Below are 26653 nucleotides of genomic sequence, written 5' to 3'. Positions count from 1 at the left end.
CCCACCCAGGCCTGTCCAGCTACAATGGGAGCTTACCAGCGTGTGCTAAACACGCCCAAACACAGGGATGTTGGTATGGTATGAACTCAATGACGCTGCCAGCTGCGGCCTCTGATCACTTCACAGTGGCGTCCAGTGTGGCCTGGTGTGATACCTATTGCAACGGTTTTTCTAATCAGATACATCGTCTGTGGGTCTTTCTGTGTGGAGTTTACACCTTTTACTTGTCTGCATGGGTTTTCCGGGTACTCCAGTTTCTTCTGGGTGCTTTGATTTCCTCCAAACCCAAAAACATGCCGTTTAGGCTCATTGGTCAAATTAAATCCCACCTAGGCTTCATTTACATTATAGTAACATTATAATAAAATAATTTGAAATTGTTGCTTCGTCTTTCTCAAAAAAAAAAAGGAATAAACACACGACCAACCCAATGTTTTATCAACAAGTTGCTCTTTATTTGTATTTTTATTTCTATAAACTGTGTTGGCAACACAAGTAATCAAAGAGTCACTACAGCATCTGCATGTGGAGATAAAAGATCAAAGATTTTAATCGTGATAAAATACTTATGTTGATAATTATTTCTTATTATCTATCTTCTTCTTCAATCCATTTGCATCATTACATGGCTGTGGGATTATGGACCTTCCCCATGAACAAGATGCTTCCAGTGGGATTTTCCATAATAAAAACCAAGAAGGGCCTGTCAATAATAACCGGATGTGGTGGTTTAAAATCAGGAGCAGATCCCACACCGGTAATGTAGGTGGCGGCTGTGGCCTCTGTTCCCTTCTCAGTGACCTCCAGTGTGGTCTTGTGAGATACCTGAGACAGAATCGTGACTTATAACTTATCATTTTTAACATATAGCAGTTTGGAAGAATTACAAGGAAGGTTTTCCTACCTTTGAGACTTTTAAAGTGGCCGTGTCAGATATGCCTGAAAAATCTGCGTTGTCTTGAAAAGCATTGATGATACCCATGTCTCTCAGTGTGTTCTCCAAGGAGGCATCAACTGAGATGGAAAACTTTGGTAAATGCAGATCCACGTACCTGAGAAATACAGAAAATTATAGACAGGATACACTTGCACCATAAAAATCATTAAATATATTAAATAAGTCCACTAATGCTGTCACATTCCATCAGAAACACATGCCTTAAAATTATTAGACCGTTCGGTCTGAGCACAATTCTGTTTATCTACATTCATTTAAGAGAGAAGAATCGTATTACATTTCAGTGGCTGAGTCTTTCCAGTGCTTTACGTAGGTGTTGTTGATCTTGTGCTCCACGTCCTTCATCTTGCCTCCGTCAGGCAGAACAACCATCATGGAGGTGGTACCTTCGTAGGGCAGGATGATGACTGTAGCCTGCATGCTGGTGTCCAGGTAGGTCCTGTAATGTCCCTTTCTGTGCATCATGCGTACTTTAACTTTGCTGATGTCATTCAGATTGAAGTCCCTTTTGTATGATTGTCTCTCTTTAAAGGGGTTCATCCACCGTCCTGCATGAGACGTGTTTTTAGTAGTTGAAAAACAGTCTGTAGTCCTTACATATCACGACTGCGCTATGAACTCTGAATTTAATTTACAGTTTATTTATACATTTATTTTTTTACACGACTACCCACATACACCTACTCTGTTAGGTGTCGAAGCAAAACTGGCTTCTTACCTTTAAAGTAGACGTAGTTGATCAACACCATAGCCATTGCAGGGTTCAGACCTTTCACCAGATCTTTGATATTGTCCCGTGTTTTATTAGCAATGTACCTGTTGATGTGAGCCACAGCCTCGTCTGTGGCAAAGTCCACATTGAAGATCTCACCAGAGTAGTAGCGCTTGACATCATTCAAGAACGTGTCCAGAGGGTGAAACTCGGTGTGCAGGGCCACAGCGTTCCCAACATCCAGCTGCTGGTTCTGCTGGCTATTCCCATGCATGTGGAAAAGATGCTCGTAGGCCTCGTTGACTTGGGACTGGTTTAAGGAACCGTAGCCCAAACTGGTGAACAGCTGGCTGTGGGTGTCACTGCGGGCCCCCGTCGACAACATGGACAAGATGGTGGAGATCCCTAGCGGTGAGAAGAAGATGTTCTTCTCTGCATCGGTCTGGGCATTTAAGCTTTTGTAGAGGGCGAAGGCAAAGTCCGAATTAGGAGAGGACAGCTTGTGGCAGATCGTGCTGACCTCGTGGGCCGAGCCCACAGCCAGCAGCAGGGCAACCACTGCACAACCAGCAAAGATACCTCGCATCTTCAGAAGCTGACCTTTTTATGGGGAGAAAGAAAGAGGTGAGTTTTAATATGAGGAGATAAAGTAAAATATTAGTTGTTCTTGTTCTTCTTATTGATTCATTTCTTTCCCTGATTGATTTTTGACTTAATCATTTTTGAGGAAATATGATAGCTCGCTGCCTCGTTGAGCTTTCAGTAGTCGGAGTGCGAATGCTTACAAAGGCAATAGTCTTTCGGCCGGTATCGAAAATTCAACAATAATCATGATGCAGTGTTCTTCTCTTTCATACTTTTTTATACCAACATACAGACCTGGGGGCTCATTTATAATGTAGGAGTGTGTAGGATTCATACTAAAAGTGCACGTAAACTCAAAAGCCGAAAATGGCGGGCGCAAAAAAGAATCCGGATTTATAAAACCGTGTGCACGCACACTTGCACGCAATGTTCGCTCCCCCTCCCCTCTCCCCTCAGTGCTGCTCAAGGCTGATTTATGGTACGCAGAGCCTAGGTGCACGTCGCTGCGTACCCTACGGCGTAGGCTCTGCGTCGTTTTAACGCGGAACCATAATTTAGGCTTATGCCCGCGCGTAAAGGTTTCACGCGCGCGTAAAACTCATATTTAATATATATATTAAAAAAAAATCTGAGTCGCTTTAGGGGCTCCGTAGAGTGGCGCGGCACTTTTGTTCTGTCCTCAGTCACTTTCCAGTTGTTGCGGTGGGTGACTAGGAGGTTCCCGGCACGGCGTGTCCACCGCGGCTGCAGCAGCAGCAGCACCAGAGTCCTGACTGACGCTGTGTTTCAAACACAGAGGGACACGATCAGCGCTATTATATTATAAGTCTGATATGTGATGACATTAAGAGTATGACATGAATCTGGCTTAATTTCACCACCTCACCGCCTGCGTCACTAGTTCCCCATATCTTAAGACTGTTCCTACGGGAGGGTCAGGGTTCGCGTAGAGATTTGACATTTTTCGGTTAGTTTTTTCTTTTTAAATCCCAACCTTTGCGTAGAAGGTGGCTTGCGCATCTTTCAAGCCCTGTTTTGTGCGCAAGCAAGCTTTATAAATGAGGCCCCTGCTACATGTCGATGAAGTTGTAAGTAATAACTCGCATTGATATAGCGCCTTTCACAAAACCCAAGGTTGCTTTACAAAAGTGGAGAACAAACAAAAAACGGGGACGGGACCTGGTTAATCTGGGAAAGCCAATGAGTAGAGGTGTGCTTTGAAACTGTGGAGAGTGGGAGAGTTATGGATTTCAGGAGGGATGGACTTCAGCCACGGTGAAGGCCCTGTCTCCAAGTGTTTTTAGACGGGTACGGGGGATGGAGAGGAGCCTAGCATCTGAAGACTGCAGGTTTCTGGATGGAATATGTTGGTGGAAGAAGTCAGACAGGTATTGGGGGGGGCGGCAGAATGGAGGGATTTATAAGTTGGTAAGAGAAGTTTGTACTGTATACAGGATTTTACTGGGAGCCGACTCCATGACACAACACCATTACAATAATCCAACCGGGAGGTGATGAAGGTATGAATGAGCGTACGGTAATCATTATACATAACTGCATTACACAAGAGCTTTGCCTCTGAATGATCATTGGAATGATCATTCGCTGCCTTCTTGTTCTGTTGACTATTTTGGCAACAGCATTAGCAGAGATCGCAATAATTTGTGAACGACGAACGTGGTTAGCGCAAATTCATAACTACACATGTGATTTCGAAATGCAAATTGATCCTGATCTAGTTATGAAACCCCTACATCCCACTTCTACTGGACAAACCCTAACTTTCCGACCCCGCCGCTCAGCTTCTGCCACCAGTTCTGCTAACCGAAGCTTCTTTTCATAGGCTTTCTCCACTGAGTCATCCCAGGGAACTGTCGGCTCATTAAAGTAAACTATTCGCTGATTAACTGACCATAAGTCCATGTCAGGACCATAACTCTTACAAGGCGCTAAGAGTTAGGTTAGCCCTCTGCAGGGCAAGCGGGGGAACTGAAGGCTTGGGTCATTTTATACCAAACCTTAGCGCCTTGCAAGCGTTAAACTAGTACAAACTATTCCCTGAGGAACAACCAGCTTTCCACCTAAATCTACTTGCATTTCCCAATCACCAGCAGCTTCCAAACATCCAACCTATGGGATACCTTAATAAACACCTCTTAATTTCTCTCCTTCAAACTGGATTACTATGCTCTGTTTCTTCACATCTCCTGAAGGTTGCCTATGCTTGTTTAGGGTAGCTGCAGCTAAGCACCTGATTGTGTCGCCACGTGAACCAGCCTTGGGACATATTGTACTAATTTTACAACCTGAGAAGATATGTTTTAACATTGCGGTACCTGTCTGAACACAACAAGCATGATGGGTTTCCATTTAATGAGTTTAAGGCTCTTTGGGGTTGTTAGTGCCATCATATGTAGCCCCCTAATAGGAGTTTAATGCAACTCTCCTCAATAATCCACTGGACTCCCCAACTATAGTCCCTTCTACATTGGTGGAAACACCCCGTTTAATGCGTGGATCTAGCGTGTTGCCTGTCCTTTTTACATTGACCGACGCAGGGGGGCGTGTCGAGCTGGTCCCGCGAATAACTCGCCTCCAAGGCTACTCTTAACTGCGAGTAAGATCTAATGTAAACAGAACCAACGCTGGGTGGCGGGTCTTGGGAGGTGTTTATAAAATGAGGAAACAGCTGAGCAGAGTAACAACAGCGGCAGGAAGTCACAGTTGGGGCTGATATTTGCAAGATGAGTAACTGGGGAGATGAAGAGATCTGCAAGCTGTTCAGCCTCGGCATGTCTGGAACCATAGAGGATGGTCCATCCTTTGAGCAAGTGGCCACAAAAATGTCAAAACCCTCCAAAACGCTAATCTCGATGGTCATCCATCCTCGTTTTGAAAATGACACTTGTCTGACGACGTTTAAATCTTGCTGATGTATGGATGATGCGTCATTCTACATGCCCACACAGGTTACGTTATGTTTCGCAGATAACGCCTCCCAACCTTCCTTCCCCTCAACTCGCATTCAGACCAGAGGTGACAAATCATACGTCATACTAAAAACTCCTAAACTTTTGTCTCCTCTACACTTTTTAACCAAAGTATCTGCTGAGCCGCTGCCTTTGCACCCCATGATATCTCATCCTGTCTAGGTACCTGCTGTTCGATCAACTTCCTTTATTCTTTGCACTTTGACTCTTCTTGTTGTTGAATTGTGCTATACAAATAAACGTGCCTTTCCTTTGGGACCTGCTTTGTTCTGCACCGGCTTTCCGGAGTCAAGCCTCTATGGACAAACTTAAACTTGCCAACGATCTCAGCATGCCTAAAAGCTGCTTCTGCCTACATTGTAACACTACTTAAACATAACCACTTGCTTATATACGAGATAACTAATCTTTTCATTCTGTCTACAGTGGATATTTGAATCTGGCATATGGGAAAATGGCCACATCAATAACACATCAGAAATTGGGGAATAGTCCGAAGCAACCAACCAAACTCTGTTCATTCGAGCTCCAGCCAGTGAAAGTATCAATACTAAGTTCCCTAAGACTAAGCAGAAGCAAACATATTTACCAGCACAGCCCCAGACAAAAAGATTTAAATAGGCCACGTTCATTTCCTAATTTCTCCTAATCCAAATCCACTGACTTCATCAGGTCTGCACACATACTCCCAGTTCCTTCAATAATGCAACTGGGGATCTGACTATAAAACCCCAACATCCTACTTCTACTGGACAAACGCTCATTTTTCATCCTTGCTGCTCAGCTTTTGCCCCCAATTTTTGCATCCCTAAACTTAAATCTAATTTAAACAGAGGAGAAGGTCTCAGCATTCAGTTCTAACGGTCCAGGCTCAAATGTCCTCCTCAGATGGTTTCAGAAACATTCACATTTCATTTATGTGACCAAAACACCCTTTATGCCGACAAGGTAAATAATGTACAGCTGACAAGAGACCTTTAATGGATCACATGAAAGACAGGACGGGTCAGTGACTCAAATGTGACATCAATAACTTACACAGAATAAATGTCTCAACAGTCTTTTGAAAGCAGTCAGTTCAAAATGAAAAGAACATTACAGATGAGAGCTGAAACAACTTTAAGAACCAAGTTTCTTTCCATTGAAACATCTAGGATCATCATCATTACCTGGATGACTGATAATCTACAGCTGCAATATTTGATTATGAACAACGCTTTTTTGTACAGAGGTTAACAAAGAGACAAATGATATGACATCGAATGAACAACTTTCAGCAACTTTGTCAACAAATATCTCAACAAACTTTTAACCCTTTACAATGTAATAATCACACTACATATCAATTAAAAACTAATTTTGCTGTCACAAATTCAGATCAGAACTGATCAGCTGTCATTTATTTCTTAAGTATGAATCCTTAGATTTAAACTAACATTGACCATGTGTCATTGATGCTTACCTCTAAGGTCCTCTTTAATGCAGTTTACCAGAAACTCCACGATTATACTGCAAAGTTCAGAGACGGTCAGCTGACAAGTCATGTAAATATTAACCAAAAAAAGTAGCTGTTTGTATCATGTACTAACTGTTGGTTGTGCAAGGTGGACTTAAAGCCCACTTGATTAACGTAAAGTTAAAGAAACAAAGGTCAACTTTCTAATCATTTCAATGCAGCTTTATATATATATATATATATATATATATATATATATATATATATATATATATATATATATATATATATATATATATATATATACAGTGGGGAGAACAAGTATTTGATACACTGCCGATTTTGCAGGGTTTCCCACTTGAGAAGCATGTAAAATTCTGTAATTTTTATCATAGGTACTCTTCAACTGTGAGTGATGGAATCTAAAAAAAAAAATCCAGAAAATCACATTGTATGATTTTTAAGTAATTAATTTGCATTTTATTGCATGACATAAGTATTTGATCACCTGTCAACCAGTAAGACTTCCGGCTCTCACAGACCTCTTAGTTCTTCTTTAAGAAGCCCTCCTGTTCTCCACTCATTACCTGTATTAACTGCACCTGTTTGAACTCGTTACCTGTATAAAAGACACCTGTCCATACACTCAATCAAACAAACTCCAACCTCTCCACAATGGCCAAGACCAGAGAGCTGTGTAAGGACATCAGGGATAAAATTGTAGACCTGCACAAGGCTGGGATGGGCTACAGGACAATAGGCAAGCAGCTTGGTGAGAAGGCAACAACTGTTGGCACAATTATTAGAAAATGGAAGAAGTTCAAGATGACGGTCAATCCCCCTCTGTCTGGGGCTCCATGCAAAATCTCACCTCGTGGGGCATCAATGATCATGAGGAAGGTGAGGGATCAGCCCAGAACTACACGGCAGGACCTGGTCAATGACCTGAAGAGAGCTGGGACCACAGTCTCAAAGAAAACCATTAGTAACACACTACGCCGTCATGGATTAAAATCCTGCAGCGCACGCAAGGTCCCCCTGACCAAGCCAGTGCATGTCAAGGCCCGTCTGAAGTTTGCCAATGACCATCTGGATGATCCAGAGGAGGAATGGGAGAAGGTCATGTGGTCTGATGAGACTAAAATAGAGCTTTTTGGTCTAAACTCCATTCGCCGTGTTTGGAGGAAGAAGAAGGATGAGTACAACCCCAAGAACACCATCCCAACCGTGAAGCATGGAGGTGGAAACATCATTCTTTGGGGATGCTTTTCTGCAAAGGGGACAGGACGACTGCACTGTATTGAGGGGAGGATGGATGGGGCCATGTATCGCGAGATCTTGGCCAACAACCTCCTTCTCTCAGTAAGAGCATTGAAGATGGGTCGTGGCTGGGTCTTCCAGCATGACAACGACCCGAAACACACAGCCAGGGCACCTAAGGAGTGGCTCCGTAAGAAGCATTTCAAGGTCCTGGAGTGGCCTAGCCAGTCTCCAGACCTGAACCCAATAGAAAATCTTTGGAGGGAGCTGAAAGTCCGTATTGCCCAGCGACAGCCCCGAAACCTGAAGGATCTGGAGAAGATCTGTATGGAGGAGTGGGCCAAAATCCCTGCTGCAGTGTGTGCAAACCTGGTCAAGAACTACAGGAAACGTCTGATCCCTGTAATTGCAAACAAAGGTTTCTGTACCAAATATTAAGTTCTGTTTTTCTGATGTATCAAATACTTATGTCATGAAGCGTTCCAAACCAAAAAGAATGAGCCCTCTAGCGTATCTCTCCGTTGCCTTGAATAGGCTGTGTGCTGCAAAATGTGCTGCAATTCCGGGCCGGAATTTCCCCCGCTGTCCTGCGGATGTGACGTCACATGATGCTGCATGCATGTTCTCCCCCTTCTCCCGTGCCGGCTTCGCTGTTGGCTGCAGTACCCCCGACGGCGGGTGGCGCTATAGAGTCTCATTTCTTAAAAGGAGCCTCATGCTCCTTTAAATACCTGACATGTTTGGGCAATTCCTTTCGCCTTCATCAGAGATCGCTGATCCTGTGTCACTTTTACAAGGTACAATGAAATTGAAATCTTAAAAGGTTGAGAGGGTGTGTGGTTCTTCAACCTGGCAGCTGGTTCGAGGACAGGAACCTGATTAACTGAAGGTCCTACCTCCCGTCATACTTTCAGAAACTCTGAGAACCACAATTAAACCTGTCGTCTGAAAGCGAGGTGCTCCGCTTGGAAAATATGAAACTATGAGCTCTTTAAGAAGTGATGGAGCTTGGTCCTTAAGAGATTTATATGTGAGAACAATTTTTACTTCTATTTTGGATTTTAACCAATGACGACAAGCTAAAGCTGTTATTGTAATTTATATATTAACTGTTTTAAACATCAACTCTATCACATGTGATATTTTAACCGGGTTCACATGACTGCATTACACAAGGGCTTTGCCTCTGAATGATCATTGGAATGATCATTCACTGCCTTCTTGTTCTCTTGACTATTTTAGCACCAGCGGTAGCTGAGATCGCAATAATTTGTAAACGACAAATGTACTTAGCGCAAATTCATAGCTACACAAGTGATTTTGAAACGCAAATTGATCCTGATCTAGTTATGAAACCCCTACATCCCACTTCTACTGGACAAACCCTAACTTTCCGACCCCGCCGCTCAGCTTCTGCCACCAGTTCTGCTAACCGAAGCTTCTTTTCATAGGCTTCCCCCACTGAGTCTTCCCAGGGAACTGTCCGCTCATTAAAGTAAACTATTTGCTGACTAACTGACCATAATATTAGGTATTTGTCAGTTATTTGCTTTTAGCATCATGGCTATTCTCCATACTGTTAATCAGCTCTATGTTCAAAATTCACGTTTTTCTTTAAACATTTTATTTGTTTATATACAAGTCAAATGGCACATTTGCAGTATTTTAGACCAGATTGAATGCAATAAATTGTCATCTTATTTTCAAGAATAATACATGTGACAAAGCCTTTCCTACCTCAGTAGTTGTTTTTTTTTTCAGTATTGAATTAGGTGAGTCATTATTGTATTGATTGTTTCCCACTGCTAGAGCCGCCAGTGTGCTATTTTTCATCATGACCCAGGCAAGATTTATAATGAAAAGATATGAGGGAGGATCTTTTGGAAGGAACCACAGCTATTTGAAAATTCATAACCAAACTGGGAATATTTCAAATAATGTTTCTACAGGCAAGCAGGGCCGCCGCAAGGGGTGTGCGAACCGTGCGACCGCACAGGGCCTCGCGCCCCAAGGGGCCTCGCGCTATGGGCCGTTTTTTTTTTTTTTTTTTTTTTTCCTTATAAATATCAACAGTCACGTTCCATTACAGACCTAAATGTGTACTAGTCTGTGCATATCAATAAATATATGTGCAATGATGCGCGTGTCTGTTGTTCAATACAACTGATCAGACCAAGCGCAGACACAAGCTGCTCTGATTCAGACGGGTGGAGTTGGAACAAACTGTCACACAATGTCGAGAGAACGAGACAGAATCAGGAAATTTCGATCAGGGGATGAAAAAAGAAAAAAAACTAAAGAAAATGGAAGAGTTTAATGCCTCTCTGAAAGGCTTGTTTGATAAATTTGTTACAAAAATCACTGATCTGACCGGGTCTCAAGCAGCCGTGGGCCCCGCGTCGAGGCAGGCCAGATGATGATGAGGCAGGGGAAGGTATCCAGTATTTAGCTAATTGGAGAGTTAAAATTGCGCATATAGACACCCGATCCGACCCGAAAAACCCCCAAAATTTTGCCATTTCGCACAGGGCCTCGCAAATCTCCCAGGCAGCTCTGCAGGCAAGTATCATATATTTTACATGATATTGTACAAAATACTTGAGTTGGAAGCCCAAAGGACCTAAAATGTAAGTATGATCAATAAAGAGATCCTGAGAAGAGAAATGGGTGTAATGTTTCTTCTCTGAGACTAGACGTCTAGGTTCAACACATATAAATCACCTTGCTAGTTCAAAGTTTATATATATATATATATATATATATATATATATATATATATATATATATATATATATATATATATATATATATATATATATATATATATATGTTTAATACGGTAATATATATAGGACTTCTTTTCCCAGAATCCATTTTGTTTCATGTTTTTATTCCCATGGTCTGTAAAAAGAATTTGTAAAAATATTGACTGAGGGCGAGTCTCGAACATTCGGGGTCAGTGTGAGAGGAGAGTGATAGGGGAGAGCAGGTGGACTGTCCGGCTGCGGGTTTTCCGTGAATGTGGAGAGAACGGTAAATGTGTGGAGACCAAGTAGGCCCAGATATTATTGCAATCGAAACTTTAATTGGTCGGAACATTTTTTTTGCCAGTATTTTGGTCGGACGTGCTTGTTTTCCCGAGTTTTTCCCGAGGCCGCCGCAACGTGGTCATACGCCATTTTCTGGAAGGTGCGACTGGTTATCCCTCGAGCAAAGAACCAGACTTTTTTTTCGCAGCAGAGACACGGACGACAAAGGCTGTCATTCATATTTATTTCTGAAGGCTTACATATCTTGTGCTAGTACGAATCTCGCATAATAAGTTTTCAGTGGCGGCACTGCGCTAATTATTTCCTTTTTCCCATTTTAATATCAAGTCCCTTGATAACTTGAGACCCCCCAGCGAATTCACCATCTATATATATATATATATATATATATAGAGAGAGAGAGAGAGAGAGAGAGAGAGAGAGAGAGAGATTTTTTTTGATTTTTAAGGCACCTTTATTTTTCAATAAATAAAGTCCAATCACATCATCATGACATAGTCAGCCAAAGTTTAAAAAATAAAAACATTAAAATAAGTTATGCAAAAGTGGGGTTGAAGCACAGCTTCTCTTCAACTACAGAACAGACAGCAGCATTAAAACACCATTGATGGATAAAATCACTCATGTGTCCCATCAGAGAGTGGAATTTAAAATCCACTCTGACTCTGGCCTTCACCAGAGCCTTGAACATAGTCACCAAGTCTGTGTTAGAGTCATTGTTCATCTGGTGTTTCCTGCTGAGGTAAATGGACAGCTTAGCCTGTCCCACCACAAAGTTCAGCAGCTGCCACTTCTGTGCGTCCTTCCTGGTGTAACCAGCACCAAAGATGAAGGCAGTCCCACTCCAGCCCTCTCCACAGGCCAGAAACACAGCCTGCAACAAGGTAAAAAGAGGCTCCAGCCTCAGACAGTCCAGGAAGCAGTGGAACACTGTCTCCGTCTCCTGACAGAAAGGACAGCCCATAGACACAGTGGGGTTCAGTTTGCAGGTGAAGTTGTTTACCGCGAGCGCCCCCTGCAAGATCCTCCACTGCAGGTCACCCGACCTTTTGTTGAGGGGAGGCTTATACAACAGCCTCCACACAGGTTTGCAATCCACAGTTACTTGCAACCTGCCCCTCCACACAGTGTCCACTCTCCCACTGAGCTGTCTCTTGTGCATGGCATGAACACAGTACCTGTACAGCGTCTTCCCTGTCACCATGTACAGGTCCACAGGGTCAGCGTCCTTATATCCCAAACACGGCCCCGTCAGTCCCTGATAGTCAATAGACAGACCCAACTCCGGAAAGGGGTCTCCGTCATCAGGGGTCTCTGTGCCTGCGAAATAGTCCCGAAGAATATCCTGTTCCTCAGTGGTCAGCCTGCACATCCACAAGTTTAAAATGTCCCTGGTGTGCCGCTGTGACCTCAGCCCCAGCAGGGAAGCTGCCGTCTCTGTGTCATGAAGTCCTGGACCTGCAGCCTCCACCACCTGTCTCAGCTTCACCACTCCGGCTGAAACCAGCCGCTGGCTGAGACCTGGTCTGCCGCCGCCCTGAAGGTCCAACCGAGCCCCGTGGACCAGAGGCTCCTCCAGCAGCCAGAACAAAGAGGCCGCAGGCTGCAGTCTAGTCCATTTAAAAAGAGTCCATGCTCTGAACAGTCCCTGATAAAAACCCGGCAGGTTATGTGCACTGTTAAAAACACAATCAGTTAAAAACAACCCCATGTCTAACCCTAGACCTGCCACTCTCCTCAATATAATGGTCATCACCGGGCTCCAGACCACATCCTGACCAGTCAGGTACCTCTGTACCATCAGTAGCCTGAAAGCTGCCATTCTGCTCTTCAAGTGGATCAAACCCTGGCCCCCCTCCTCTTTTGGTAGGTACAGTATACTCTGTGGGACCCAGTGTAGGTTGTCCCAGAAAAAATTCAGTAGGACCCTCTGAATGTCCTCTAAGAGGGCAGCCGGAGGCTCCACACATTTAAACTTGTGCCAGAGGGAGGATGCCACCAGGTTGTTAATAATGAGCACCCTCCCTCTGTATGACATGTGTGGTAGCAACCACCTCCACTTCCTCAGCCTCCCCTCCACCTTCTCCAGTACTCCCTCCCAGTTTTTCAGTTCTGTGGTGCTGTCCCCCAAATACACCCCCAGGTACTTCAAAACACCCCTTCTCCAACTTAAGCCTCCTGGCAGCTGGGGAAGACCTGCAGCCCACCTCCCTACTGCTACGGCCTCACTTTTTTCCCAGTTCACCCTAGCAGCTGAGATCTTACCATAAGTATCAACGATACCCCCCAGCACCTTCACATCCTTCTGATGTTTGACAATAACAACAATGTCATCTGCGTATGCTGACAGGTTAAAACGAGAGTTAAAACCAGGTAAAAACAATCCATCAATAAAAGAGCGTACATTGTGCAGCATGGGTTCAATAGCGAGTGCATACAACATGCCGGACATGGAGCAGCCCTGTCTGACCCCCCTCCCCACTTCAAAAGGTCTACACAGACCCCCGTTTATCTTCAGCACACTCTCAATGCCCTCGTACAAAACCATTGTCTTGGCAATGAAACCTGAGTTGAGGCCGAACCTGTGTAAGACTTTCCACAGGTAACGGTGCTCAACTCGGTCAAACGCCTTTTCCTGGTCCAAAGAAACCAGACCAGCATCAAAACCCAATGGACCGGAGACTTCCAAAAAGTCCCGAATTAGTGACACATTGTCAACTATGTACCTGCCGGGCACACAGTAGGTCTGTGTCCGGTGCACAACCTGGTCCATTACTTTCTTCAGCCTGTTTGACAGCACCTTGGAGAGGATTTTATAATCGGTACAGAGCAGGGAGACCGGGCGCCAGTTCTTTATATTCTGTAGGTCCCCTTTTTTTGGCAGGAGAGTCAGCACCGCTCTCCTGCAGCTCCGGGGCAGAGCCAAGTCCTCAAAGCTTTCCTGAAAGACTTCCAGCATGTCGTCCTTCAGTTCAGCCCAGAACGCCTTAAAAAACTCTGCTGGTAGCCCGTCGATCCCGGGGGCCTTGCCCCCCTGCATACTCTGCAGTGCCCTGTCCAGCTCTTCCGCAGTCAGCGGACCCTCCAGCTCCCTGTTGGCCTCTTCTGAGACCCTGGGCAGCCCGCTGCAGAAGGAGTCAAACACTTCCTTATCCTCCACATACTCACTCCTGTACAGCTCGGCATAAAAATCAACTGCCCTTTGCCTGATGTCTCCGGCCTCAGTCAGGAGCTGGCCTGTGCTGGAGTGCAGAGCGTGAATGAACCTGCTCTGTCCGTTCCTCTTTTCCAGACTAAAGAAATATTTTGATGGTGAGTCCATCAGTGCTGCACACTGAAAACGTGACCGGACCAGCGCCCCCTGTGCCCTAGAGCCCAGCAGGTCTGCCAAAGCGGCTTTTTTTGACTTGAGGCTCTCAATACAGCCTCGATCTCCTGTGGACTCTGCAGAACCCTGCAGCTCCACTATATCTATCTCCAGTTCCTTCATAGACCTGGTGATGTCACGAGACACATTGAGAGTGTACTGCTGACAGAGCTGCTTCACCTCCACCTTCCCACAGTCCCACCACTGCCTCAGTGATGTAAAATCACTCTTGGTTTCTTTAAAAGTTTTCCAAAAAAAAATAAAAGACTCTTTAAAATGTTCATCCAGCAGCAATGCAGTGTTAAAATGCCAGTAGGCGCTCTTGGGTAAAATGTTCCTTATAAAAACAGTGCACATAACCAGCGAATGATCAGTAAAACCCACAGGTATTATTGCACAACCCCGGACTACATTACAATGTTGCTTAAAACAATAAAACCGGTCTAATCTGGCCAGAGAGACAATGTTGTCCCTACAGTGAGCCCAGGTGTACTGCCGCTCTGTCCCATGGAGCCTCCTCCACACATCCACCAGGTCGTTTGAGTGGACCAGCTGCCTCAGCACACTCTGGGATGCAGGATGAGGCTCATCATGGTTGCGGTCCAGTCTGTCATTCTCTGTACAATTAAAATCCCCCCCCACAAATAAAAACTCTTCAGGTTTGACCTCAGCCAGTCTCTTACTGACAGTGTTTAAGAACAGCTTCCTGTGGGCCCCTGAACATGGAGCATAGATGTTCATAAAAATCACACAGAATTTATCAAAATGAGCTGTCACCACCAGAAACCTGCCATCTACAATATGCTCTATGTCAAAGGATAGAGGAGTGAAACGCCTAGAAAATAAAAACCCTACTCCACTGCTGGTCGTAGTATGATGGCTTAAAACCACCTGCCCCGCCCACTCTGTCTGCCAGTCAGTTTGATTTTGTGTGTCGCTGTGTGTCTCCTGTAGGAACAGCACATCTATGTTTTTTACTCGGCTTAGCTCAAACACGGCTGCACGCTTCCTCACCTCCCTCGCACCGTTCATATTTAAAGTGCCAATTTTAAAAGTCTCCATAAGAAAGGGAAGAGAGCAAACTATTAAAACACAGATAATAAATAAGTTAAAAATCACTGTCATGGTCATCATCATGTTTGTTTTGACGTCTCAATTTAACCACTAGCTTTTTCAGTCTGTAGCCCTCTTGGGTTGTGAACTCTCTGTTTCTTAAATGATTCTTGACTGAAGAGCAGAAGTCCCCTATGTCTGGGAAGTGTTTCTCCACCCTGACTCCCTTCATATTCTTAGTTTCCTTTAGGAAGGTTTTAATATTTTTTACAGAGCAGATCGTCCTCTCCTGACTGACAGTCAGCCTGTCCTCCATTAACTCACTGATGTCAGAGTCGTCACTGTCACTGCTGCCAGCCCCTCCCACAGCCAGGGACACACCCCCCCTCTCCAATGCACACACACTCTCCACGTGCATGTCCTCCTCACACACACCACCTTCCACCTCCTCTTCCTCATTCACCTGAATGCCTTCACCTGCCTCACCCCCCTCCTCTTCCTCATTCGCCTTCACCTGCCTCTCCCCCCTCTTCCTCATTCACCTGAATTCCCTCACCTGTCTCTGTGTGTGTGTCTTCTTCATTCCTGTGACCCCCACTGCCTGCTTCACCTGTCACTGTGTGTGCCTCCTCCTCATCACCCACCTGTACACTGCCCCCCTCACCTGCTTCACCCACCTCAGTGCTCTGTGCTCCAGCTGTCTGTCCAGCTGTGTTGTCTGTCCCTCCGTCTCCTCCAGCCTGTCTCAGTCCACTGGGTCCCTCACCAGCGTCCTCCTCAGCCTCCTGAGCTCTCTTACTGGGACAAGCTCTAATCAAGTGACCCTCCTCTCCGCACCTGAAGCATTTCATGTTAGCTGAGGTTGCATAAAGCACATATTCATAATCGTCAATTTTTACATGAAATCTGATGTTAAGCTCCTCATGTCTATTATTGAGGATCATGAACAGTGTTCGCCTGTGTGAGACAACATGCCTGAGGAGAGGAGACTTACAGCCCGTCAGGACTTTTTTTATTGGAGAAACGATCTTCCCATGTCTCGACAACTCTTTCTCCAGGAAAGAGTCGGAGATGAACGGTGGCACATTGGAGAGAGAGACCCGCGTAGCCGGCTGTGACAGCGGCATGACAGACACGTACAGATCTTTAATGGTGACGCCACTTTCAACCAGCTGATTCACTTTTTCTACTTCGTCCACAAATATCACCACCGCGCTGTTCATCCGCGCGGCAGACTTGACACTGTGGTACCCCACAACCTTCCCCACGGCCAGACTGACATCTTCCACTGAGCAGGGAAACCCGGTGTTGACTTTGATGCCGTGTTTCCTGCTCAGTTTCCTAAAATCATCCGCCATGCCGCCGGCACGCCGCAGCGAAACACCGGCGACTCCCAAACAAACAATCCCCCCCGACTAACAACTCATGCACTAGACACACAACACTTACACAAAACAAACAAACATAAAAAAAAGTTTGGAAAGAAAGAGATGAGAGAGAAAACTCACTCACTCCACGAACGCTCCTCCACTCACTCCGCACGCTCACCATCCACTCAGAGAGAGAGAGAGAGAGAGAGAGAGAGAGAGAGAGAGAGAGAGAGAGAGAGATAATGAATCCATCGTGTCTCAACATTGCTGTGGGATTGTTCATCCTGCCCATGGAATGGATGCTCTGGATGGGGTTTTCCACGATAAAAACAAATTATGATGGGAAGTGGTGGAGTAGTGATTGCAGAAAATGGGATGAACTCAATGACGCTGACAGCTGCGGCCTCTGATAACTTCTCAGTGGCGTCCAGTGTTGTGCCCTGGTGTGATACCTATTGCAACGGTTTTTCTAATCAGATAAATCATCTGTGGGTCTTTCTGTGTGGAGTTTAAACGTTTTCCCTGTCTGCATGGGTTTTCCGGGTACTCCGGTTTCCTCCAAACCCAAAAACATGCAGTTTAGGCTCATTGGTCCAATTAAATCCCACCTAGGTTTCACTTACATTATAGTGTAATTTTGATTTATAGGAATAACAGGAATTCATTAATTTTCCTAAAATAATTTGAAATTGTTGCTTTGTCTTTCTCAAAGAAAAAAAGGAATAAACACACGACCAACCCAATGCTTTGTCAACAACTTGCTCTTTATTTGTATGTTTATTTCTTTAAACTGTGTTGGAACACAAGTAATCAAAGAGGCACTACAGCATCTGCATGTGGAGATAAAAGATCAAGGATTTTAATCGTGATAAAATACTTATGATGACAATTATTTATTTATATTATCTATCTTCTTCTTCAATCCGTTTGCGTCGTTACATGGCTGTGGGATTACGGACCTTCCCCATGAACAGGATGCTTCCAGTGGGATTTTCCATAATAAAAACCAAGAAGGGCCTGTCAATAATAACCGGATGTGGTGGTATATAATCAGGAGCAGATCCGGGCAAGAGAATGTAGGTGGCGGCTGTGGCCTCTGTTCCCTTCTCAGTGACGTCCAGTGTGGTCTTGTGAAATACCTGAGACAGAATCGTGACTTATAACTTGTCATTTTTAACATATAGCAGTTTGGAAGAATAACAAGGAAGGTTTTCCTACCTTTGAGACTCTTAAAGTGACCGTGTCAGATATGCCTGAGAAATCTGCGTTGTCTTGAAAAGCATTGATGATACCCATGGGTCTCAGTGTCTCCTCCAAGGAGGCATCAAATGAGATGGAAAACTTTGGTAAATGCAGATCCAGGTACCTGAGAAATACAGAATATTATAAGCATGATACAGTTGCACCATAAAAAGCATTAAATATATTAAATAAGTCCAAATAAGTCCCCCCCCCAAAAAAAAAAAAAAAAATCACTGGGTTTGTATGTGTATGTATATGTATGTGTATGCGTATGTATGCGTATATGTATATATATATTAAATATAGTAATAATGCACATATATAAAAAAAAAACATCATATTACATGTCAGTGGCTGAGTCTTTCCAGTGCTTTACGTAGGTGTTGTTGATCTTGTGCTCCACTTCCTTCATCTTGCCTTCGTCAGGCAGAACAACCATCATGGAGGTGGTACCTTCGTAGGGCAGGATGATGACTGTAGCCTGCATGCTGGTGTCCAGGTAGGTCCTGTAATGTCCCTTTTCGTGCATCATGGGTACTTTAACTTTGCTGATGTCATTCAGATTGAAGTCCCTTTTGTACGATTGTCTCGTGTCAAAGGGGTTCATCCACCGTCCTGCATGAGACGTGTTTTTAGTAGTTGAAATACAGTCTGTAGTCCTTACATATCACGATTGCGCTATGAACTCTGAATTTAATTTACAGTTTATTTATATATTTATTCTTTTACACGACTACCCACATACTACTCTGTTAGGTGTAGAGTTAAAACTGGCTTCTTACCTTTAAAGTAGACGTAGTTGATCAACACCATTACCATTGCAGGGTCCAGATCTTTCACCAGATCTTTGATATTGTCCCGGGTTTTATTAGCAATGTACCTGTTGATGTGAGCCACAGCCTCGTGTGTGGAAAAGTCCACATTGAAGATCTCACAAGAGTAGTAGCGCTTGACATCATTCAAGAACGTGTCCAGAGGGCGAAACCCGGTTCGCAGGGCCACAGCGTTCCCAATATCCAGCTCCTGGTTTTGCTGGCTATTCCCATGCATGTGGAAAAGATGCTCGTAGGCCTCGTTGACTTGGGACTGGTTTAAGGAACCGTAGCCCAAACTGGTGAACAGCTGGCTGTGGGTGTCACTGCGGGCCCCCGTCGACAACATGGACAAGATGGTGGAGATCCCTAGCGGTGAGAAGAAGATGTTCTTCTCTGCATCGGTCTGGGCATTTAAGTTTTTGTAGAGGGCGAAGGCAAAGTCCGAATTAGGAGAGGACAGCTCGTGGCAGATCGTGCTGACCTCGTGGGCCGAGCCCACAGCCAGCAGCAGGGCAACCACTGCACAACCAGCAAAGATACCTCGCATCTTCAGAAACTGATCTTTTTATGGGGAGAAAGAAAGAGGTGAGTTTTAACATGAGGAGAAAAAGTAAAAGATTAGTTGTTCTTGTTCTTCTTATTGATTCATTTATTTCCCTGATTGATTTTTGACTTAATAATTTATGAGGAAATATGATAGTTCACTGCTTCGTTTGACCTTTCAGTAGTCGGAGTGCGAATGCTTACAAAGGCAATAGTCTCTCAGCCGGTATCGAAAATTCAACAATAATCATGATGCAGTGTTCTTCCCTTTCATACTTTTTTATGCCAACACACAGACCCACACAGATTTAAAAAAAAATCTCTGCTTGAGAAAGGTCCTGTGGACCGAAACGTTGTTTGTTTGTGTACCTTATTAAAGTTTTTTGCATTTGACTTAACAGTGTGCGGGAGACCCCTTTTTTCCTTGTCCCAAACCTTAGCGCCTTGCAAGCGTTAAACTAGTACAAACTATTCCGTGAGGAACAACCAGCTTCCACCTAATTATTGTATCTGTAGGAATTTTTTTTTTTTCTCGTTTTTACTTTTTATTTTTCCAACGAAATGAGGGCCTTTTTGCCCCCCTAAACGTGCCCCAAAAGTCACCAAATTTCGCACGTGAGCCAGGCCTGGCGATAAATTTGATATTTAATGGTTTGCATTAATGGGCGTGGCCTAATGGCTCAACAGCACCCCTAGAAAACTTTGTGCCTCAAGCCCCACAATACGGTTTGACGTACATGCACGACAATCGGTACACACCTGTATCACGTCGCAACTTAAAGAAAAGTCTCTTGGCACCATGGCCGAAACCGAACAGGAAGTTTTAATTTTAATTTGTATTAATCGTGTAATTTTGGCGCAATTTATGCCATTTTCTTCGGCTGCTTCTTCGCCTGAACCGTAATGTCAACCCATGATGTTATACATCAAAATGTGCGTCTATGTAATGTAACTAATCTTTCCATTCTCTCTACAGTGGATATTTGAATCTGGCATATGGGAAAATGGCCACATCAATAACACATCAATAATTGGGGAATAGTCCAAAGCTACCAACCCAGGCTCTGTTCATTCAAGCTCCAGCCAGTGAAAGTATCAATACTACGTTCCCTAAGACTAAGCAGAAGCAAACATGCTTACCAGCACAGCCCCAGACAAAAAGATTCAAATAGGCCACGCTCATTTCCTTACATAACCTTCCTCTTCTGGGATTTCCTTCTCAGAAACCTGATTGGTGAACCTCATCTGACCCTCCCTTCACTCCTTCATCTTCATGAACAAAGTAGTTGAAGATTTCTAATAGTAACTCCTATTTCTACTTTGATCACCAGCTGACATAATTTCTCCTAATCCAAATCCACTGACTACATCGGGTCTGCACACATTCTCCCAGTTCCTTCAATAATGCAACCGGTGATCTAACTATAAAACCCCAACATCCTACTTCTACTGGACAAACGCTCACTTTTCATCCTCGCTGCTCAACTTTTGCCCCTAGTTCTGCGTCCCTAAACTTAAATATAATTTAAACAGAGGAAAAGGTCTCAGCATTCAGTTCTAACGGTCCCCGCTCGAATGTCCTCCTCAGATGATTTCAGAAACATTCACATTTCATTTATGTGACCAAAACACCCTTTATGCCGACGGGGTAAATAATGTACAGCTGACAAGAGACCTTTAATGGATCACATGAAAGACAGGACGGGTCAGTGACTCAAATGTGACATCAATAACTTACACAGAATAAATGTCTAAACAGTCTTTTGAAAGCAGTCAGTTCAAAATTAAAGAACATTACAGATGAGAGCTGAAACAACTTTAAGAACCAAGAAGTTTCTTTCCATTGAAACATCTAGGATCATCATCATTACCTGGATGACTGATAATCTACTTGTGCGATATTTGATTATGAACAACTTTTTTTTGTACAGAGGTTAACAAAGAGACAAATGAAAAGACATCGATTGAGCAACTTTCAGCAACTATGTCAACAAATATCTCAAAAAACTTTTAACCCTTTACAATGTAATAATCACACTACATATCAATTAAAAACTAATTTTGCTGCCACAAATTCAGATCAGAACTGATCAGCTGTCATTTATTTCTTAAGTAGGCTATGAATCCTTAGATTTAAACTAACATTGAGCATGTGTCATTGATGCTTACCTCTAAGGTCCTCTTTAATGCAGTTTACCAGAAACTCCACGATTATATTGCAAACTTCAGAGACGGTCAGCTGACAAGTCATGTAAATATTAACCAAAAAAAGTAGCTGTTTGTATCATGTACTAACTGTTGGTTGTGCAAGGTTGACTTAAAGCCCACTTGAATAACGTAAAGTTAGCTGTTCGTATCATGTACTAACTGTTAATTGTGCAAGGTGGACTTAAAGCCCACTTGAATAACGTTAAGTTAGCTGTTTGTATCATGTACTAACTGTTGGTTGTGCAAGGTGGACTTAAAGCCCACTTATATAACGTAAAGTTAAAGAAACAAAGGTCAACTTTCTCATAATTTCAATTCAGATTTTTTTTATATATATATTTAACTACACTACACAATGTAGGGATGTCCCGATACCATTTTTTTCACACCGAGTACGAGTACGAGTATTTTAATTTGTGTACTCGCCGATACCGAAAAATGCAATGAAAAATGCAATGAATTGGAAGACAGGTTTTATTTGCAACAGAAATTCAATTTTAAACAAAACTCGGCCAGCTAGGCTACATTGAGCTGTTACTTTTCTTTTATCCCTTTTATCCACGTACGCATCAATCTCATGACATCACTGAGTGATTCTTTGGGGAAAATTTTTGTTTTTGCATTTTTTGTCACATTTACACAGACTCAAACACACACAGTTTCTATGAGTTCATGGGCTTGTTCTAGTTCTGCCTGGTTAAAAAGGAAAAGTATAAAGGCTTGAAATTTTGTGCTACTTGTGCTTAATTTATTTTTTTGATTCTGTTATTATTTTATTATTTATTAAAGTACTTGAATTTACTTTAAGATTAATTTAATTTAATTGAGCTATTCTTTATTTTTTATTTATTTTATTGATTTTATTTGCCTGAAGATGATTATTTTGTACTTCAGACGTTACTCAACAGTTACTCAGTACTTGAGTAGTTTTTTCACCAAGTACTTTTTTACTTTTACTCAAGTAATTATTTGGATGACTACTTTTTACTTCTACTTGAGTCATATTATTCTGAAGTAACAGTACTTTTACTTGAGTACAATTTTTGGCTACTCTACCCACATCTGGAAACAACATTCAATCAAATAGAATTTAAAAAACAGGCTAAATGAAATGATGTTACACACTCTTGTACAGTAGATGGTGGTATGCACCTTAAAGTTGGTTGCGATCCGCCAATAAAACAGAGAAGAAGAAGAACATAAACAATCCCATTTTTACAGTCCGGTTATATAAAGTGCCGTTTCAGGCAAGATAGTGACAATTAATGTAAGCAGGACATCAGCAGTGTGGACATATTTCAAAATAAGGGACAACGACAGAAGCAAGACAGACTGCAGGCTGTCGGCGCGGCTAACGCGGCTAACCGGAATGTAACAATCGGATTGTTTATGTTGTACTGAGTTACATAGAGTGTTTAATAAAGTTCCCTGTGAGTAAGGTTTGTCCAGTTTGTATAATTAAGGAAGATAGAATTTACTGAAACAGGGAACAGCAGCTACAGCCACAGAGCTGCTGCTGCTGCTCAGCCAGGCTGCCAGGCCCGGGGAGCCGCGGGGCGGCTCAACGTTTCCCCCTAGCGGCGCTAACCAGTAACTACAAGTATCGGTGCGTGGTATCGGAGAATTTTTGCGAGTACGAGTATATGAGGGCAGTATCGGCCCCGATACCAGTATCGGTATCGGGGCATTCCTACTACAAAGGTTGTTCAATTAATTATTGAACGTTTTTAATTCATACAGATTGCATAAAAACCTTTCTTTGACACACTTCCCCGTCCTGATCCATCACCATGTGACTGTGGGAAGGAAAAAACTGCCCATTTAACGAGAAGAAAACTGGCAGAACCAGACCCTGGAAGGACGGCTGTCTGCCTAGAGTAGTTGGTGGGTGAGAGGACGGGAAAGAGAGGAAGACAGCCAACAAGAACAGATCAAGTACACAGGTTAATAAAAACAAAAATAGTGTAATTAATAGAGCTGGAGTATAAGGGTGCTTTCACACCTGTCCCGTTTGGTGCAGTTGTTCAGAAACAGGGAGCGTTTCCCCCTAAAGATCGGATCGTTTGGTATATCTGAACACAGCAATCGCTCGGAGGCGGCACAAAACAAGCGAGCCGAGATCGCCTAGGAGAGGTGGTCTTGGTCCGCTTCCATTCGAGACCTGGAGTGGTGTTTTTTTTCTATTTGGAGTGAGAACATAATCAACACAGCAACCGACACAACTCCATTCATTGTGTATGTGCGACCGGGCGCAAGGAGAAGAGTCGGCGCAGCCTCCACCACCTTCTCTCCGATTGGACACAACTTTCTCTCTTCTCCATTTTCTCTCTTATCCTTTCTCTCCTATTGGACGTGCCGAGATGTCGTTGCAGCGCGGCACGGTGAAATAAAAAAAATTTCAATTCGGGCAGGCAGGCGCGGCGCAAACGCTGCGGCAGTCGTCCTTTCACGCGCTGCCGAGCTCGCCGGCAGAGCGATACGCTCTTGGCACCGGTGGCACAGAAATGAATAGGTTCACCGGCGGCGGTCTGCACTTTGCGCCCTCTCTGTGAAAGGGGCGTGTTGTTTTTCCCGGGGTACGGAAGAGGAAACTCCCTTCGTGTTCATTTCTGACCAATGAGAGAACAGCTGGTTCGTGCATGGCATTTGATAACAGCTTTGAACCGCTACAGACGGTTGCCTTGTGAACACAAACTCCACATACGAAAAACGAAACAACTGTATCGATTTAGCCCCTGACTCGGAACAAAACAAACTGCACCCTAAAGCACCCTAAGAGAGCAGAGTGAGGAGAGGTGCATCCTGGGAGGCCCTCCAGCAGTCCAGGCTTATAGCAGCATAACTAAGGGATGTTTCAGGACACCTGGACTCTCCCTAACTATAAGCTTTATCAAAAAAGAAGGTTTTAAGCTCAAAATTAAGATACAAGATATCATTAATTTAAAGGAGCACGAGGCTCCTTTTAAGAAATGAGACTCTCTAGCGCCACCCTTCACCACGACGGCCGTCGGGGGTACTGCAGCCAACAGCGAAGCCGGCACGGGAGAACGGGGAGAACATGCATGCAGCGTCATGTGACGTCACATCCGCAGCCCAGCGCGGGACATTCGGAGTCCGAATTGCAGCACATTTTGCAGCACACAGCCTGTTCAAGGAAAAGGAGAGATACACTAGAGGGCTCATTCTTTTTGGTTTGGAACGCTTCATCTGACATTATTACTAGAAAACTTAAAACGTATACGCATTTTTTTTTCATAAATCCTGCCTCAATCCTGCCTCATGCTCCTTTAATGAAGTTAATTTTGTCCATGGCATTAAGATCTAATTTGCTAATTCTTTTTGTCGGACAAGAATTTTTAGGTTTTTTAAATACCTGACATGTTTGGGCGATTCCTTTCGCCTTCATCAGAGATCTCTGATCCTGTGTCACTTTTACAAGGTACAATGAAATTGAAATCTTAAAAGGTTGAGAGGGTGTGTGGTTCTTCAACCTGGTAGCTGGTTCGAGGACAGGAACCTAATTAACACAAGGTCCTACCTCCCGTCATACTTTCAGAAACTCTGAGAACCACAATTAAACCTGCCGTCTGAGAGCGAGGTGCTCCGCTTGGAGAATATGAAACTATGAGCTCTTTACGAAATGATGGAGCTTGGTCGTTAAGAGCTTTATATGTGAGAAGAATTTTTACTTCTATTTTGGATTTCAACCAATGACGACAAGCTAAAGCTGTTATTGTAATTTATATATGAATTGTACTGACTTGAATTGAAACTACTGTGATAATTCCCAAATGGAGGGCTTACATTTTGGTAGCGTAAAATAAAAAAGATATATAAGAAAGTTAACAATATTAACTCAAGATAAACACTGACAATCCAAGACAGAAGTTGAAAGCTGTATTGTAGTACAACTATCGTGTAAAACAGCTGTTACTTAGCACTTTAGGTGAAGTTGATGTCAAAGCTGTATATAAAGGCAAAACACAGCATAATAAATCTTATTTTAAATATAATATGGCTTGTTGTGCTGTCAATGGTACTAAGAGACCACTCTGGAGGAGCTTAGCTAAGCAGCTAGAAGCAACTGGCCTCAAGCCTAGCTTCAGCTAACTGAAGGACTATCAGCTTACTCCTTCTATCTTCCTTTTCCAGCCCCTCTTAAAGTAGGTTGGACCTTCGGTCGAGTCACTTTCGCCTCTGAACCATTCCACGCTGACAAATCGGACCACGAACCGACGAGTACCTGGTTCTGCTCACTGCTAGGCCGAGGAATTTGTTCTAGTTCTTGAAGTTACCCGATTACTTTGTTTTGTTCTCACGGCTTGTTCTTGACACATTATATGTGCAAAACCTTTTCCTCGTGTCGTGTTCTAGAACTGCTTGGTGATTGGTCAGAAGGCAAAAATGGGTGTGGTTTATAGCAGAGAAGGAGAAATTTCATCCCCGCCTTTCTGCTGGCACGGAAGATTGTATTTCTCTTTTCTATGTCCTCGGCAATCAAGAAGAACAGTAACAACAAATCTTCCTCTTCCACTTCACTTCAAACATGTTGTTCTGCCTCTTCATCATCTCAATCTGTCATCTCTGTCCTCATCCCTGTATCGCTTTTTTGTTGTTTCAGTTAAAAGGAACCCTGGTTATTAAGACTTGTAGTCCCTAATTAGCCACAATTGTTCTCTTATACTAAAATATGTTGTTAGAAACACATAAAATAATCTAATTGCTTTAAAAATCTACAATGTTTATCAAATATTTTGACCTGCGGGAGGCGCCATGTTTTACCTGCGCAATGCATTCTGGGGGCGATGACGTAGTCCGGTGGCTCTGGGAAGATAAGCCGCGTTAGTTTAACTGGGACAGGTATCTAAAACATAGATGAGCAGCTCTCTCCCGGCCGTGGAGGCTGACGAGGGAGCCCATAAGACGTCTTGGTTCAGGCAAACTGGATCAAAGTTCTGTGATGCACGGGAGATCTGCAAAAATGATCAATGTCGTGCGCATCTTACCAGTGCATTAGGCTACGGCGTAGACGGCGTAGCCTACG

General features: G+C 43.6%; 2 protein-coding genes across 2 annotated transcripts; both read right to left on the bottom strand.

Annotated features, from left to right (window-relative positions):
* Window positions 1-431: 431 nt before the first annotated feature.
* LOC133464864 (alpha-1-antitrypsin homolog) lies at window positions 432-6826 on the bottom strand. Its single transcript, XM_061747053.1, has 5 exons — window positions 6708-6826; window positions 1677-2270; window positions 1236-1506; window positions 905-1052; window positions 432-825 (listed from the first exon to the last, which is right to left on the bottom strand). Exons 1-5 carry the CDS (start codon window positions 6787-6789, stop codon window positions 622-624), a joined length of 1299 nt encoding a protein of 432 aa, XP_061603037.1. The 5' UTR covers window positions 6790-6826; the 3' UTR covers window positions 432-621.
* Window positions 6827-17544: 10718 nt separating this feature from the next.
* LOC133464865 (alpha-1-antitrypsin homolog) lies at window positions 17545-21729 on the bottom strand. Its single transcript, XM_061747054.1, has 5 exons — window positions 21571-21729; window positions 18826-19419; window positions 18388-18658; window positions 18020-18167; window positions 17545-17940 (listed from the first exon to the last, which is right to left on the bottom strand). Exons 1-5 carry the CDS (start codon window positions 21650-21652, stop codon window positions 17737-17739), a joined length of 1299 nt encoding a protein of 432 aa, XP_061603038.1. The 5' UTR covers window positions 21653-21729; the 3' UTR covers window positions 17545-17736.
* Between the last annotated feature and the right edge of the window lie 4924 nt (window positions 21730-26653).

The sequence above is a fragment of the Cololabis saira genome, chromosome 18 (genome assembly GCF_033807715.1).
Source record: "Cololabis saira isolate AMF1-May2022 chromosome 18, fColSai1.1, whole genome shotgun sequence".
Lineage (NCBI taxonomy): Eukaryota > Metazoa > Chordata > Actinopteri > Beloniformes > Belonidae > Cololabis > Cololabis saira.
The sequence above is the reverse complement of the archived record's forward strand: the minus strand, read 5'-3'. Positions and strand labels throughout refer to the sequence as shown.